Source organism: Lampetra fluviatilis, chromosome 1, assembly GCF_964198595.1.
Source record: "Lampetra fluviatilis chromosome 1, kcLamFluv1.1, whole genome shotgun sequence".
In the NCBI taxonomy this organism is placed as follows: Eukaryota; Metazoa; Chordata; class Hyperoartia; order Petromyzontiformes; family Petromyzontidae; genus Lampetra; species Lampetra fluviatilis.
In genome coordinates this window covers 11194860-11211868 of record NC_136275.1, presented here as the reverse complement: position 1 = coordinate 11211868, position 17009 = coordinate 11194860, and the positions used below count along the sequence as shown (strand labels likewise).

The 17009-nt window shown below is 45.5% G+C and overlaps 2 protein-coding genes across 2 annotated transcripts in view; both read left to right on the top strand.

Annotated features, from left to right (window-relative positions):
* Positions 1 to 314, top strand: part of LOC144936511 (phosphatidylcholine translocator ABCB4-like) — a 17091-nt gene extending 16777 nt beyond the window's left edge. The window contains exon 12 of the mRNA XM_078863642.1: positions 288 to 314. Within this exon, the coding sequence (XP_078719768.1) occupies positions 288 to 314 (27 nt within the window). The remainder of the gene's footprint in view (positions 1 to 287) is intronic.
* LOC144932278 (ATP-dependent translocase ABCB1-like) overlaps positions 1 to 17009 on the top strand; it is an 18893-nt gene extending 1884 nt beyond the window's left edge. Inside the window, exons 4-19 of the mRNA XM_078856223.1 lie at positions 417 to 620; positions 1435 to 1605; positions 2180 to 2341; positions 3710 to 3871; positions 4373 to 4519; positions 5059 to 5163; positions 5789 to 5866; positions 7692 to 7775; positions 9317 to 9520; positions 10367 to 10467; positions 10937 to 11077; positions 11834 to 11990; positions 12522 to 12719; positions 14279 to 14485; positions 15102 to 15248; positions 15597 to 17009. Coding sequence (XP_078712349.1) covers positions 420 to 620; positions 1435 to 1605; positions 2180 to 2341; positions 3710 to 3871; positions 4373 to 4519; positions 5059 to 5163; positions 5789 to 5866; positions 7692 to 7775; positions 9317 to 9520; positions 10367 to 10467; positions 10937 to 11077; positions 11834 to 11990; positions 12522 to 12719; positions 14279 to 14485; positions 15102 to 15248; positions 15597 to 15797 — 2466 coding nt within the window. The 5' untranslated portion in view covers positions 417 to 419 and the 3' untranslated portion in view covers positions 15798 to 17009. The remainder of the gene's footprint in view (positions 1 to 416; positions 621 to 1434; positions 1606 to 2179; positions 2342 to 3709; positions 3872 to 4372; positions 4520 to 5058; positions 5164 to 5788; positions 5867 to 7691; positions 7776 to 9316; positions 9521 to 10366; positions 10468 to 10936; positions 11078 to 11833; positions 11991 to 12521; positions 12720 to 14278; positions 14486 to 15101; positions 15249 to 15596) is intronic.

The following is a 17009-nucleotide window of genomic DNA, read 5'->3' as shown; positions in this document are numbered from 1 at the left end:
ATATTTCACTTGATAATCGCACGCCTCTTTGATGCTCATTAGGAAGTTACTGACGTGGGAAATGTACTTTATCACATTCACTTATTTTATTTTATTTAGCACGTGCATTTTTCCATGCCAGGCAGCAGCTTCATCATTTGCAGAATGCATTGGCCTCAGACTGCCACCAGCCACCAAGCTTAGTTAGCGGACACAGTTTACAACAATGTGTCTGTCTCATACCACAACTGCAGGTCGGGTTGTCACGTAAGCCCCCGCCTGTGCAGGCTTGTGCATGTTTACCACAGTGCAATGTTTTAAATTGCACCATATAGATGCGTCACATTTGAACATTCACATGATGGAAGGTCGCAGCAGTGTTGGTGGAATATGCCCATCTTGGGAATCTGCTTGACCTGACACCCCGGTCCTCACAGATCATGGTAGACGGGAGGGACGTGCGCACCCTGAACCTGCGCTCCTTGCGTCAACTGATCGGTGTCGTGAGCCAGGAGCCTGTGCTCTTCGCCACAACCATCGCCGAGAACATCCGCTTCGGTCACGAGAAAGTCACGATGGAGGACATCGAGAGGGCGGCTCGGAACGCCAACGCGTACGACTTCATCAGCCAAATGCCCGAGGTTTGTTGGTCCCTGCGGTGGGTATTCTGATTTCCTTTGGTTGTAGAGTTGAACAGAAAATTGTATTTGTTGTTCAGGTTGTTAAGCGAATCAGTAGATGGCTTCAGGAGTAGCCTGGTGAATATCTGAAATGCTGATGATGAATTATATAGGAGGGCAGTGACGTACTATGTGGTCCATGGTTTGAGGTAGAAACTCACATGGAAATTCATAGACTTACATGGAGGTCCGTAAGCTCGTGTAGAGATCCATGGGTGAAGTATCAAAGTGGACAGTGATGCTACTGTGTGATCCTTGTTGTGAGATATAGACTCACATGGAGGTTTAGAGACTCACATATAAACTCACAGGTGAATGAACAAAGTGGTAGTCCATTGATTGAGATGAGTCAGACTCTGGGCTATTCTTGTTTGCCAGTGAATTTAGCCTGATCTTACCATCACCTTAAACATGTTAATTTAACAATGCACTGACATAATTACATTAACAACACAAGTTTCAAACAAGAGTTAGAAGTTGGCAGAGTTTATATTAAAATGGCATTTGTATAAAATAGAAAAAATATTAACACCTCACCATCATCACTACCTTAGATCCCAAAAAATACACAAACATTTCGGGCATTAGCCCTTATTCAGAGAAGAGAGAAAATGTTCCCTGACTTACACTGTTGTCGGGACAGCATTTAACAATATTGTACCATGAAAACATCGGCAATGGACTCCCTTGCGTTTTAGTACTGTAAAACGAAATGTGCATGATTTTAAATTGTATCCATGAAGCAGCTGTGAATACGCCATGTGTCTCTCTGTAGAGATTCAATACGCTGGTCGGGGACCGCGGAGCGCAGCTCAGCGGTGGGCAGAAGCAGCGTATTGCCATCGCGCGCGCCCTCATCCGAAATCCCAAACTCCTGCTCCTCGACGAGGCCACATCGGCCCTGGACGGGGAGAGCGAGGCCATTGTACAGGAGGCATTGGACAAGGTATGGCTCCACTGGTTGCCCTCGCTTCCCTGGCTGCCTTGGCTGCCTTGGCTTCCCTGACTGCTCTGGCTATCCGATGGCTGTCCTGGCTACCCTGGCTGCCTTAGCTCCCCTGGCTTCCCTGGCTGCCATAGCTTCTCCAAATTGGCCTTGCACTGAGAGTTCTGTACACTGCCGTGATCACTGACCCCCGACAAATGAAGGCATAAAGTGGAGAGCACATATGAGTGTGTGCACACATTATCTCCCGTGATGAATCCTCAGCTGGCTTGGGTGGTTGCATGCATGTGTGGGCTGCAGAGGCAGCCACCTCATGTTTGAAATTAGATTATTCTTAGCTACACTAGAACATGGGTAGCAAATCTATTAATGTAACGAATTAAGTGGCTCCATTGTGAAATGTATTGCAATTTTGTATAGAATTTCAGGAATAGGTGGGTATTAACATTGCTCTTAATTATTTGAATGTGAAAACTAACAACTCGCAGCACGGAGGGACATTGGGCATGACAGTTTGGGTCTGAAAGTTGGTCAACCTCACACTGTGACGTCCTCCACCCCCTCATGACCCCAGGCAAGAGAAGGCCGAACAACGATCGTGATTGCCCATCGCCTCTCCACCATCCGCAATGCCGACATCATCGCAGGCTTCGATGGAGGTGTCATCGTTGAGCTGGGCACTCACGATGAGCTGATGAAGCGCAACGGAGTCTACCACACGCTGGTCTCCATGCAGGTGGGCTCAGCGCCCACGGCCACGACTTGCTCATCAGCAGCACTCACACTACTCATCAATAGCACACACTACCCATCAGCAGCACTCACACTACCCATCAGCAGCACACACACTACTCATCAGCAGCACGCACACTACTCATCAACAGCACACACACTACTCATCAGCAGCACACACACTACTCATCAGCAGTACGCACACTACTCATCAGCAGCACACACACTACTCATCAGCAGGACACACACTACTCATCAGCAGCACGCACACTACTCATCAACAGCACACACACTACTCATCAACAGCACACACACTACTCATCAGCAGCACACACACTACTCATCAGCAGCACACACACTACTCATCAACAGGATACACACTACTTATGAACAGCACACACACTACTCATCAGCAGCACTCACACTACTCATCAGCAGCACACACACTACTCATCAACAGCACACACACTATTCATCAGCAGCACACACACTACTCATCAACAGCACACACACTACTCATCAACAGCACTCACACTACTCATCAGCAGCACACACACTACTCATCAGCAGCACACACACTACTCATCAGCAGCATACACAATACTTATGAACAGCACGCACGTGATAACACATTCCTGCGGAGGGAGCTGGTAGGAACGTTGGGTTGCTCGGTCAATGGCCAGGGTCACCGGCGGCGTGGTGTATTCCGCAAATATGCCCGACTGTGAGGGCGGGCACAAGCCGGCATGAGTAGTAGAAACGTTGAGTTTTATAAGGGCACCACGGGGTGACCAGCCCCTCCCCACCCAGGCCCACCCTCCCCACCCAGCCCCACTCTCCCCACCCAGCCCCACCCTCCCCAACCAGCCCCTCCCCACCCAGCCCCACCCCTCCCACCCCCCACCCTCCCCACCCAGCCCCACCCAGCCCCAACCCCCACCCTCCCCACCCAGCCCCTCCCCACCCTCCCCACTCAGCCAGCCCCTTCCCACCCAGCCCCTCCCCACCCTCCCCTCCCCACCCAGCCCCTCCCTCCCCACCCAGCCGCTCCCTGTACGACGGACGGACGGACACAATAATCCCTGTGGGCTGGTGTAACCAAGAGTTTCCTACCAGTAAAAGTTCAACATACACAAATAAATGTCAGCGTTGCGAGATACACAACCTGCTGTACCATGAAGCAGCCAGTAGATGTCAGTACAGAACTTCCTAAACATCCCAAAGGAGAGCGCTCCTGGGAGTTTTCGAGGTTCTGCAAGACAATCATAATGCCCCGTATTTACTCAGGACAAAAAATATATAATTTTCGTTTACGATTGCTTTGGTTTGGTTAATGCATGACTGAAACATTCCTGTATATGTTATGCCACAGACGTTCCACCATGAGGATGACAAGGGGATTGAAGACACCAAGGCCAAACGCCTAGACTCGCCTACTGGTGAAAAGGCCTTTTTCCGCAGCTTGTCCCAGCAGTCACATGCAAAAGAGTCAGACTTAGCCAAAGAAGATGGGGAAGACAACAAAGAGACAGAGGTGATATATATAATACACGCTTATACTTCTGCCAGTGTATAATATAACAATAAAAATCATACACAATAATAATAGTTCACAACCCATTTTCAATACACTGCTGGATGAATGTCACCCCATACCACACTTGTCAGTGCAGGTTGAAGGGGGACATGTAGTAGGACCCCTTTAGATATTGCTCGCCACAAATGTCAGCCATGGCCAGGGATTTCGCTCAAGTCGCTCAGATCTTGGTGCATTAGTGGAGCGATTTGTCTCGTTTGTTCCACGCCTCTAATTAGGATGGTTGGCTATCTGTGGTACGAAAAATTCAAACATACAGTACATTAAAAAATTTGTTCCACGATAGTCCAATTGTCTATTTTGTAATATATGGTGCTGCTTTTGTGAAAACTTCTTCAACAAGTGCAGTGCAGATCTGACCTCACGAGGTATTTCAAAAATGCTACAGCAGTTGAGTCCATCCTATTGACAATTCCCACGTCCTGCCTTTGGTGACAGGAAGTAAAGATCCCGAAGGTGTCCTTCTGGAAGGTGTTAGCGCTGAACAAGAAGGAGTGGCCGTACATTACCCTAGGCACCTTGTGTGCCGGAGTCAACGGCGCGTTGCAGCCCGCCTTTGCCGTCATCTTCTCTCGCATCATCGGGGTACGAGGTCACCTTTCCCTTAAATTTGTGCTGATAATTTTTCTGACCTTGGGGTGGACAATTCACACGTGGTCTAAAATAGCTGGTTACATATAAAAACAAAAAAGTAGGACAACTCGTCACCATACTAAAATGAGCATGGGGTACAGTCAGTAATGGAATTTTTCAAACATCCCAATGCAGGAACCCTTCCTGAAAGAGTTTTGAGACTCATTACAGCTTTCCTGGATAAACAAATACCATTCATATTATTATATAAGAGTGTGTATAACCAGTGTAAATTATAGTTTTTGAGTGCCTCTAACAAGCACTGATTATGTTGACTTGGAAATGGAAATTATTCAATGAGCCATCGAATCCAAGGATCGCTGGCATATTTTATAGACTACCTATGGGAGATTGAGGGCTGTTGGCAGCTACGGTTGTGAATGTGTGCAGACTACCTTGATAAATAGAGGTTACTTGTGTGTATATTTCTACATGTCAATCCACACATCGTGGTGTGGTTTGTGTGTGGATCCAATGCTGGCTTTGTGCAGGTGTTTGCAGAGACAGACCTCGTGAAACGAGAGGAACAGAGCAACCTCTACTCTTTGCTCTTCCTTGTCCTTGGGATCGTCTCCTTTATTACATTTTTCCTTCAGGTATAGCCACAAACACACACAAAAACACATTAACACATGCACAAAACAAAGTTAAATATGCCCTGTGTAGCCTATATGGACTGTTGAAGCAAGTGCTATTAGCACTTACAACTATTAAGGCCGACATGGCGAACAAGATTGCCTTGTGGCCAGTACCACAACTGGCCTCATTTGTTTCCCCAGTGCTATATTCACACCAGCTGCTCATTTAAGACTGACTTGGTCTCGGGGAGGCCTGGAACCGGTTCAGTTTCACTCACCAATGATATTAGCTGTGACCGGTAATCAAGCGCAGGTCACCGAGTTCATAGCACGATGTGCTAATGATTTATGCCACCACTCCCCAGACATATACACGCACACACGTGTTTAGAATTATAGGTGGCTAAGAATATAAGATTACTGATGCCTAGAGCCATGTAACATATTTAGTAAAAGCCATAATAATTCACTTTGTTAAGCAGAAATAAATTGACACATCAAATACAATGCAGCGGTCTGCAGTTGTATTTTAAATATTTGTACATTTGTTAAATATATTTATGGTGTGATGCCAGTTGTGGTGATACCTTTATTTCTTTCCGATGTGTCATATTTGTGTGTTGCTGATGGCCTCTGGCTGCAGGGCTTCTTGTTTGGTCGTTCTGGTGAGCTGCTCACAATGAAGTTGAGATCAATGGGCCTTAGGGCCATGCTCAGACAGGTAATGGCTGCACATCATTAAGATACATCTCCATCATGATTAGCATCGCTCAATCCTCTGCTCAATGAAGGTCTTTTAAACTACAAAGGCCCCTTATGCAGTTGTTGAAACAAAAAGGTGAAAAATTGTAAATGTGTTTGCTTTTCTCCCATATAAACTTCACCAGCCTCACATGTGGTACTTCATGGCCTTAAACACTGCTGTGGGATTTTCACAGCATGGTATCCATAACATTATTGGGAAGGAGATGTATTGGAGTAAAGTAGTATCTGCTCCCTCGACAATGTCTAAATCACCCAGAATGCACCAATCTCATCAGATCTCAGAAGCTAAGCAAGCTTGAGCCAAGATAATGCTTGGATGGGTGACCACCATGCATGCATACGAGGTTGGCATAGGTTGACGTGGGGCTACGGTGGTGGGCAGTGTAGCCAGATACTGTACGTTTTATGCTTGCATGTTAATACCGGTGAGCTTTAATTGACCCACACTGACCAGCGTCATGAAGTATTGTCCCATAACCGCCACAATCTACACGGTGTTGATAGGCTCTCAATCCAGCAGTGGATTGTCAAAAAATACTGTGAATTATCTCCCTCAGCTGTGTAAATGACATTTATTTGTACACATTCAAGCAAGGTCAAATGTATTTATAAGTGTTCTGTCAAAAAATACCTCCTGATTTGATGCAAAAAAAATGTTGCTTGCTGGACAAAATGTCTTTTACTCTCAGCCCTTTCCATTACATTTATATTTTGATAATGCCTTGCTTGAATACAGAACAAAAAAAAGAACACCATCCATTTGTTTTTATCAGCACTACATTTTGTACTTGCCATAGCAAAAGTGTTTTTGCAAATTAAAAAATACAAGCAAATACAATGAAGACGTGGCCACATGTTAAACGCACAAGGCTCATAAGGTTACCCTGAATAAAGTGGGTCAGCACTATCCCTAAAATCTTCTGTGTGGTGGGGACTTGCTCATTAACATTTGTATGTCCATGTCCAGGTTGGTGAGATATCCACCAGGCCTTAGGAGTTGCCTGACAATGCTGCTGGTGAATGATCGCAGTGAGCAGTGGCATTACTACGTGGTCCATGGTTTGAGATACAGACTAGCATAGATTTGTAGACTCACATAGACACCTATAGACTCGCGCAGAGACGCAGACTCGCATAGAGTTCCATAGGTAAATGTTTGAAATGGGCAGTGGTGTTCATTTGTGGTATCTTGTGTAATATATTTTGAGTTTGTTTCATTTGTTGAGTGGAATGATTCTGCTTAGCTTTTGCCAAGCTATTTTACAAGGGACATCCATTGTGCATGAGCAGAACAACCACATAATATACCCAAAAAATATCAATATTGCAGAGAACGAGTACAGGGTCCTTAAGGAATATTTCACAACTAACAAAAAATGTATTAACGGTCATAAACGAACCACACATGAAGCAAAACAAAATTGCAAATGCATTAAAATATTTCGGCTCACATCAAAACTCATCGACTCACAGTAAGACGCATAGACTCACATAGAGACCCAGAGGTGAATGACCGAAGTGGGCAGTGGCATTACTGTGTGGTCCGTGGTTTGAGATCAGTAACTGGTTGCATTTGGGGTCAACTCTGCAACCTTTATGTGGTCACCCCTGGTACGCGTCACTCGTAGGTGCTTTCGTGCAACTCGTCAACACAACGGCTGTCATCGATAGGCCACCGCAGGTTGGCTCATCAAATGCCCGCCGTGAACAATCGTTTCAACTCTAATTCATGATTAGCTTAATGCTTTGCCTCGCGCGTGCTTACTTTCGCGTGTGTGCAGGATATGATGTGGTTCGATGACCCCAAGAATAGCACGGGCGCGCTGACCACACGCCTTGCCACTGACGCCTCCCAAGTCCAAGGGGTACGCAGCTGCCGCAAGAGCACAGAGCACTTTCCTTGCAAGCAGGACACCTGCACACCACGTCCAGTTCACGGTTCAAGAACGGTGGCCACCCTGGCTTTACTGGAGCTGTGTAAACCATAAAAATACGTGGCATCTGCTTCACAGTGGACTTTTAGGAACCCCTCATGTTATTCAGACTATGATGCCAGCATCATAGTCTGAATTGTCAAATTAGAAAAATTATCTGAAAATGACTCAATTGGGATTACACATATCACCCATTACCCCCAACTGGCAGACTAATACCTATTTTCAGGCCAGGTGTTCAGTCTCCATGTGTCCACAGGGACAACTGCCGCTGGGGTTGCCTATTGAAATGTTTGAGAGGAGATGTGATGCAAGTCGTTTATCGTGAGTTTCAAGCATTCTGGGACGCCCCGTTTTAACGGGTGCTATATCAAAAACAAATTATTATTACTACCTTCTACTATGGCTGTGGCTGCTAGTCACATGCGAATTACTCCGGACTGCCATTAAAGCGAAAATTATTTCACAAGACATTGTTCCTTGTCAACAGATTGCATTGTTATTTACAGCCTCTATAAAGCACTTTGAGGAAGCAGAGAGGTCAAATTTAGTGCTCAGAGATGGCTGTTCCAAATTGAAGTAATGTCATGTTCATGATACTGAAGGGGTCGGGGAATAATCACCATTTGCATTTTCTGCTGGTTTTTAGTCTCCAATTGTATCAGCTACTTAAGGGACATTGCACTTGCAGTTGTTTTTCATGCAATCAACCTCTGCAACTCGAAGATGAACTTTAGGTTTTACAGTATAAATGCATGCAGATAATGCAAAGAGTTTCATTCCAGGATTGGTTAAGCAATTTGGAGGTTTGGAACATGACAGGGAAGCATTACAGATATAATCAGGAAAAGGAAATTGGAATAGATGGAGGGCAATTTTTGGGGACAGCCTTTGGTATTTGTAAAGCCAAACTTTTAGGGGCTTTTTTTTTGCTGTCAACTGTGCAACTCTAGCTGTCCTGCCATTGGTCTTGGTTATATATTTATGCTAAACAAATGACTGTAACTCCTAATTGTGTTAATTTAGCAATGCTACACACCATAAATAAAAATTGTTTAATGTTGAGCATCCCGCAATTTATACATGACCACTTAGATGTGTGTCTTTGTGGACGAGTGGTAGGGGGCGGTAGTGTAGCTGTTAGCGTGCTGCTCTACATACCCGGTGACCCGACTTCAATTCCCGCTCACGGGAAACACCAATGACGATTATCTAAATAGGTCCTGGGCCTCCGCTAGGTCGACTCAGCCTCAAATGAGTACCTGGTGCGTTGTGTAAATATCTCCACTCGGGAGGCAAAGGCGGCCGGGTATGGTGCTGGCCACCCACCCCCTTGTGGCCTTCATAGGTGCTCGCTAACAGCACTTGTCCCGATAGTCTTTTAAGGCTATATAGGGGATCGTTGTCTTTGTTTAGTGTGGATGAGCGGTGACAAAACGGCATAGTGACTGTTGATAACTGTTGTGTGTTAGGCGACTGGTGCCAGACTCGCGACCATTGCCCAGAACATAGCCAACATGGGCACGGCCATCGTGATTTCCTTCGTGTACGGCTGGGAACTCACACTTCTCATCCTGGCCATCGTGCCGTTCGTTGGGGCGGCTGGCTTCCTGGAGATGCAGGCCCTTACTGGCCAGGCCAACCGGGACAAGAAGCTGCTGGAGGAAGCTGGCAAGGTGGGAAATTGTGCAAAGCGGTGGCGGTTGCGCGTTTGCAACTAACTAGTTGCACAGGTTCGCTCCTCGAGCCCCATGGCCACCCTGATTAATACTGATGTTTTTTTTTTAATGCCTGCTGTATGATTCTCTGTGGGTGTGAAAGATCCCATGATGTTAATCGAAAAATAGTAAACTCTGTCTGTTGGTGTCATGGCCCATATTTGCCAAATAAAACAAATACTCGGAAGGTTACTTAATTGGTTGAAACCACGTAGCAGCATTGTTACTACTGGCAGACTATGTGCATCTGTAATCCAGAGCGTGTTCATAATAGCCTTGCACTAAAATAATGGCACAAATGCCAAATGTTGAAAATTATTGGAAATTCGGATTTTTATAGCATTGAATTGTAACTTCATCTCGAGATCCTTTAGTGACAAAAACGTACAAACCATCGTTCATGTCACAATGTCGGACTCTTGCTCCCATTGGAGGATAAAATGATGTGTCATACCTGACACACAAGGAATCAGTAAATCGATAATAGTCAATACTGAGACAAAATAACGTAAATATAATTTTCATCAACACACAGATGCTGCTCAAATGTTTGTCAATAAGCAGCCAGTCATCTCAATAAGCGAGACAACCTAATATAAACTGGCCCTTGCCATGGGAATGTAGAATTTCCACGACCGCCTTTTACCCACTGTGTGCACTCAATGATCATGTGGGACGTGAAGGCACTTCTATTTTTTACTTTTGGTTGCGATGAGGGATTGTGGCAGTGCAATAGTGAGCCTTTGTTTTTACTCTACATACAGTGGAGACTGACGAGCCTGTGGACGTGTTCTGTGCCTTCAGATAGCGACCGAGGCCGTGGAGAACATCAGGACGGTCGCCTCCTTGACGCGGGAGTGCACGCTGGAGAAGATATACCAGGATAGCCTGGAAGGGCCTGCCAAGTAAGGCTTCTAATTTACATCTTACTGATGCCTTTAATTCAGCAACTCGTCACTCCATCTCAGGCCCCTTTAACAGGATGCTTTCGCTTGGAATGTTTAGCCAACTGCTGCAAGTCATATAAGCATGCAGGTGATGTAGAGTAAAGTCATACTTAGCAGGGGATAGCATTCTAAATTCTGCAGCCTAATTTCTGTATTTCCATCTACAGCACACCTTGCAGCTCAGCATGTTGGTGTCTTACACAGATGCTAATCTCTGTGTGCGATTCACCAACAACTCTGCCTCAAACTGGAGGCTAAACTCAAGAACGCTCTATATAGAATTCACCAAACATTCCAAAGCAAAAACCTTCAGAAAAATTAATGAGGGCGTAGGCTTTACTGGAATAATAAATAACGAACTCTCTAACTCATATCCATAGTTTAATATGAAATAATACACATAGATACTCTGTATTGTCTTTCACAGGACAGCGAAGAAGAAGTCGCAGTTCTACGGATTGACATACGGCTTCTCGCAGGGAGTCGTGTACCTCGCCCAAGCTGCCGCCTTCCGCTTTGGGGCCTTCCTCGTCACGGCAGGCCGCATGGAGTTTGAAAATGTTTTCTTGTAAGCGCTCAGCTGTGTTTATATGAAAAAATATATATATTTGCACTTTAAACTTGTTCTATGGAATATTGAATTTGACTGTTCACAATCAATCTATCACTTTCACTTAGTGCCATGTGTAATGTGCCAGCCCATTGAGACAATACTTTCATTTGCAAATAGATCATTAAAAAGTCAGTGTTCCCTTGCTGAAATTATGTCCAATGGGAGTCCAAACCAAGTGGTGAAAATTACACATTCCTGTTGTCAGGGCCAGTGCCCGCAAAAGAAAATTACCGATTGGCGTTCCACAAAATGATATTAATGTAATAAACTTTGGAGGGGTATGGGCTGGGTTGACTTCACACCAAGATTTTAACTTAACTTTCCAATCGTGCCACAGCACTGCCTGGCTCGAGAGACATTATAACTGGTCTATATACAGTAAGAGTCAAACCATTACAAGTGATTTCCTGCCCAAATGAGTATTGATGCAGTGCTCATCTCCCCTTTACAGTGCTGAACCAGTAGTGGCAGTTCCACATTTCAGTGGCGGTAGTGTGTCTATCCACAGGCCAACCGCTGTTGACTTCCCCACAATGTGGTACTCATCTCATCGACGTCAGGGGGCTGATATGCTGAGTTAACCACCAACCAGGATTTGAACTCACAACCTTCTAATTGCAAGCTGCTCGCTCTGCTGCTGAGCCACTTGGTGTGGTTTATTTAAGGAAGTGGGCATTTTGACCTTTGAAATGTTGCGTGGGCACCCTGCAGGGTATTTTCGGCGATCGTGTTTGGAGCCATGGCTGTTGGGCAGACGAGCTCCTTTGCCCCTGATTACGCCAAGGCCAAGACATCGGCCAACCACCTCTTTCACCTATTCCAGCTGATTCCTGCGATCGACAGCTACAGCGATGAGGGAGAAAAGCTGGTACGTGCGTTCGACTACGATCCCCTACGAGGCTGTTAATGAAGTTACCATGACCCCACTGTGGTCACAGATTGGGAAAGATTTGCCACCACCACCATCATTAATCCTGCCTTATGAAATAAAAACAAACAGTGGACTCACTGTTTATGAGTGGTCCTTTCGTGCTCTGAAGGGACATTGCCCATGGTATCAGCCTCCTGCATAATTCGTTTTTACGTTACAGGGCACCATTCGAGGATCACTTTTAAATTCAAGAATATATGGCTGCAGGAGTTATGAAAAATGAAATGCAACATATACAGATCAAACGTAATACGTTTTTTATGCAAAATTAAATGCGTGCATTGTGAGTGTAATAATTTATTTCAATTGATATATTGATGCATCGTTTCGTGTCTAGTGTTAATAGTGAAAAAGGGTTTTGTTGATCTGTGCTGCGGTTTTAAAACTTTATTTTTGTTTAAATTATTCTTGTATTTCACAACTTCCACAATTCCCCATCTCGTGCGACGCTCTCCTCCGGCACTGTAGGAGGACTGTGAAGGAAACGTTGAGTTCCAGAGTGTGGGCTTCAACTACCCGATGCGGCCCAACGTGGAGGTGCTCAAGGGCTTGTCCGTGAAGGTGGAAAAGGGCCAAACGCTGGCGCTTGTGGGCAGCAGCGGCTGCGGCAAGAGCACAAGTGTGCAGCTGCTGGAGAGGTTCTATGACACGCTGAGTGGGAACGTGGTGAGTGCGCTATAGCCCAGTCCTCAATGTGCGCAACAATGTCAGCAAATACGATTCCTGCATTTGTGCTTGGATTTGCGCACTGAGTTTGGCCGGGTGAGACGGTGTCTTCATTATCATCATGATCCATGTGTAATGAGCGACTTCTGTGACACGTCGTGTAGAGGGTTCTTCTTCTTTATTCTTATACGGGCACAACACAGGCCAACCTTATCTTCTCACTCCGAGTACAACACTTCGATTTTACCATCTCTACTGGCTACACACACACGGCCGATCACTCGGCGTGGTTCCAGCGTCCACACTCGGCTACGCCGCTGGCTGGCGGCGTGCCGAGGAGGGTGATGGAAGCCCGCAGGAGATCTTCCACGTGGCCGGACGACGGAGAGAGATGACGGCGAGCAGCGACGCAGTGTGGACCCAAGACTCCACACACGAACTCCAAGCCCTCGTCCACCCTTGCTTATATCTCCCCAGGCGCAGCTAGGCTCCACCTCTGGCCACGCCCTATCATGGAACCTTCGAGCAGGTTCCCGGAGCATCTCGGCCAATCCTGCCCATTACCTTTGCCCCAGATACCTCTCCCTTTCAGATTGGATGTTGTTTTAGCGGTGTCTGTACCCATGCTTCCCTTTTCTAGCCAGCAGGTGTCATCATGTCATTACACATGGGTAGATAGCCCGTAGGTGTCCACTGGACATTTTGTCATTTGTTTACACTTTCCTCTGTCTTGTGCAAATATACTCCAGTAGTGCACATCTTTCTTGCACAAATTTCTTATGTCTTCAAGCCAATCTCTATTAAGTCTTCCTCTCTTTCCGGTTCCTTTCATTTTTCCGAACAACACACTTTAAATTTTCCTGTTGTTGTCCATCCTACATATGTGTCCAAATAGTGCTAATTTCTTTCTCATCACTGCCTGCATCAGATATTTTTCTACGTGCAACCGTTTTCTTACTTCTATGTGATGGTGTATACCTGCATTATAGCAGGTAGAGTAGGGGGCATAGGTGGTGCATCTCAAGTCATGGGTCTGTCCCGTGACCTCCTGCCAGCGAACCTTCAACACTTCACATGGCCTCAAACTGCACCTAGCCTGGCACAACGCCGAGGTGACATTACCACCACTTTGTGGCGAATGGCGGTGGCTGTTATTGTTATGGCAACTTAGAGGTGAGTTTGGGTCGTGTACAGATGGGGCTATTGTGCACAAAACATCCGACTGCAGGAATGTGGGAATAGACCTATTGTCCCTGTGGGAGGGAGTAGAGTAAGAACGTTTCTTACAGGCTGAATGTGTGTCGCTTAATTTGTATCATATAATACATAGGAATTTTTTTTTTCAAGGCACTCAAGTTTGTGCCCACATTCCAAATGAAAAATGAATTAATTCGTGACACGTCTGAAAACCATACCAAAAAAGTTGAATCGGATTGACAAGCAATGATACACGGTCATGCAAAATAGAGGCAAGAGACTGAGGAACACGTGAAGGAGGTAACTGAATGATCTGAGTGTGACCCAGTAACGAAAGCATGTCATTCTGCTGTGCCACGTAGCTTATCGACGGCAAAGAGGTGCGCTCGCTGCACATCCAGTGGCTTCGGGCGCAGATGGGCATCGTATCGCAAGAGCCGGTGCTCTTTGACTGCAGCATGGCCGAGAACATCGCGTATGGAGACAATTCACGCATCGTGACACAGGATGAGATCGTGGCTGCCGCCCGCGCCGCCAACATCCACACCTTCATTGACAGCCTCCCCGAGGTGAGACCACCCTCCACAAACACCCTCGAAGTTGGAATTCTTGTGATGGGCATATCAAGGGATGAACAGTCGCAGTAATTTCACCATACGATTAAGAAATAAGCGCATGTGAATCATGAGAGCAAGCGTCTGGGCCAGTTGGCTGAGATATTACGTTGGTCATTTTCCTTGTAAGTAAAGTTGAAAATGTCAATTTTAATCTTGATTCGAAGCTCTTGCCTCAGCCGTTTCCCTGCTGTGATTGTCTCACCTGATGACAGTTGCTTGTGTTGCGATCAAAACGTCGTGATCTATTATTTTCTACCCACGTGACTTTACTGAAAGAACCAAAGAGTATGTAAATTTGTATTCAGTAATGTAGGAGGCAGGGTTGCTAAATGATACAAAAATGGCATTTGGGAAATTCACCTACCAAGCAAGGTGGGACCTGTAGGAGGCATTCCAAAAAGTCAGATGTTGACCTATCAAGAAAATATTGAGTGTTTTTTAAGTCATATGCACAGCTCTTTTTTCTAGACACTGCTTGTCCTATCACATCTCAAACGCAACTGATGAAAATGAGTATGGGAATGTAGTAAAGATTATTGACTCAATATCGTGCATTGGCCCTGTGCAGAAGTACAACACAAAGGTCGGAGACAAGGGGACACAGCTGTCGGGTGGTCAGAAGCAGAGAATAGCAATTGCGAGGGCTCTCGTCCGGCAGCCCAAGATCCTCCTGCTGGATGAAGCAACGTCAGCCCTTGACACGGAGAGCGAGAAGGTGAAGATTTAACTAATTATTCATTTTGCTTTCCCTCTTCGTTTGTGCACTTGCTTGATTGTATAATCCTGCACTTTCCCAAAGTGCAAAATAAATATAAACTCTATCTCATGGTAAATCATGAGCTTCGCAGGAAATCTATATTTTATCATGCTGCTTTTTTAATGGCATTTCCTGATTTTTTTTTTCAGTCACTTTTAAATTACGGACCTCCCACCCTGCTACCGCTGTGCACTGTAATTGTAAAACATTGTGAATGCAGGGAGTACACTACGACGCAGCGCGTATGTGCTATTTTATGACCACGGCATCGCGTAAATGTGCCCTTGTGCATTGGTCGCTCGGCAGATTGTGCAGGAAGCACTTGACCGGGCACGGGAGGGCCGCACGTGCATCGTTATTGCGCACCGCCTCTCAACGGTGCAAACCGCCGACAAGATCGCTGTCATTCAGAACGGACAAGTCATCGAGCAGGGCACCCACCAGCAGCTGCTCGCCAAGAAGGGCGCTTACCACTTACTCGTCAACGCACAAGTCTCTCAAATATGAGAGATGCGCCCGCAACAAATTCACTCCGTTTGTCCCTCACCAAGGGGATGGCTGGCTTTGGGGATGTTACCGTCCCAGGCAATAGCAAAGAATTTTGGCCATTAGTACAACTAGTGCTGGAGCTCCTGCAGCAGTGTCTGCTGAGCGTTTGGTGTTCACTGGTGAACTTTATTTAATTGTCTTGTGTTTGGGCAGCTGTCATTGCAGAGATTCCATTGTTTCCTCTAGACCTATGCTGTGCCTAGCCAGCAAAGGGAGACCTCATGAAAAATTTACGTGAAAATTTCAGCCTTCCCGAGTGATTATTTTATGCGATTCAAGGTCACGGTTCTATTGGAGAATATATTATTTTTTAAAGACTCTAACTGTAGCAGCCCCTAGTAGCTGCAGGCCCTGAATGGAGACTCACTGTGACATGCGATTTGAAGCCTTGCTACAACAGGATGCCATGGAATGTGTTCTCTGTAATTCAAATATTTACAAAGCATGGCTCAAGAGGTCAGATACTAAGCCGGCACTGCTGAGAGACTGGGTTTTATCCAGGTTTCAGTCACTCGTGATTAAACCGGCTTCTCAAGTGCAGTGAGTTGATGTTCTCAGCCGTTACCAATGACTGCAGAATAAAACCATCAAGTAAGGTCTGGTATGACACTGAATTTGCAAATTTTTGCACGGAGAATGAAAATATACGTTTGACTATCATGTGAAAACAGTAATGTCGTAACGTGGGTGGGAAAGAGCGCCACCTAGTGTCGGTAAGTGGTCACTTGCAGGGATCTCAAAAGTAGTTCTGCGATTTCTCTCACTCGGAGGGCTGCACTGCTCTAAATGGATTTTTCATTTTGTGACATGATTCCGATAGGACAATTTGGAAGAAAATTTTGAAAAAAGGCCAAAAATGTAAGCATTCACAACGCTCCGATTAGCACTGTTGGCTACGTACGTTGCGAAAGAAGTAAAACATATATGGATACAACGCTTGTGTACATCTAAGGTGATCACACATTGGTCACTGGATTATTTCACAAGCTTATATTTTCTAGAAGCTGCTGAATAAATGCACACAATTTGATATGCGGTAATTTGTTTCGAGTAATTCGATAATATAATTTGTACAACTTCTGGATTACATGTTTCCTTTTATATTACCTATTTCAAATACTTTATTTGAAATAAATATTTTCACATCACATAATAAAGCAATGGCATTGG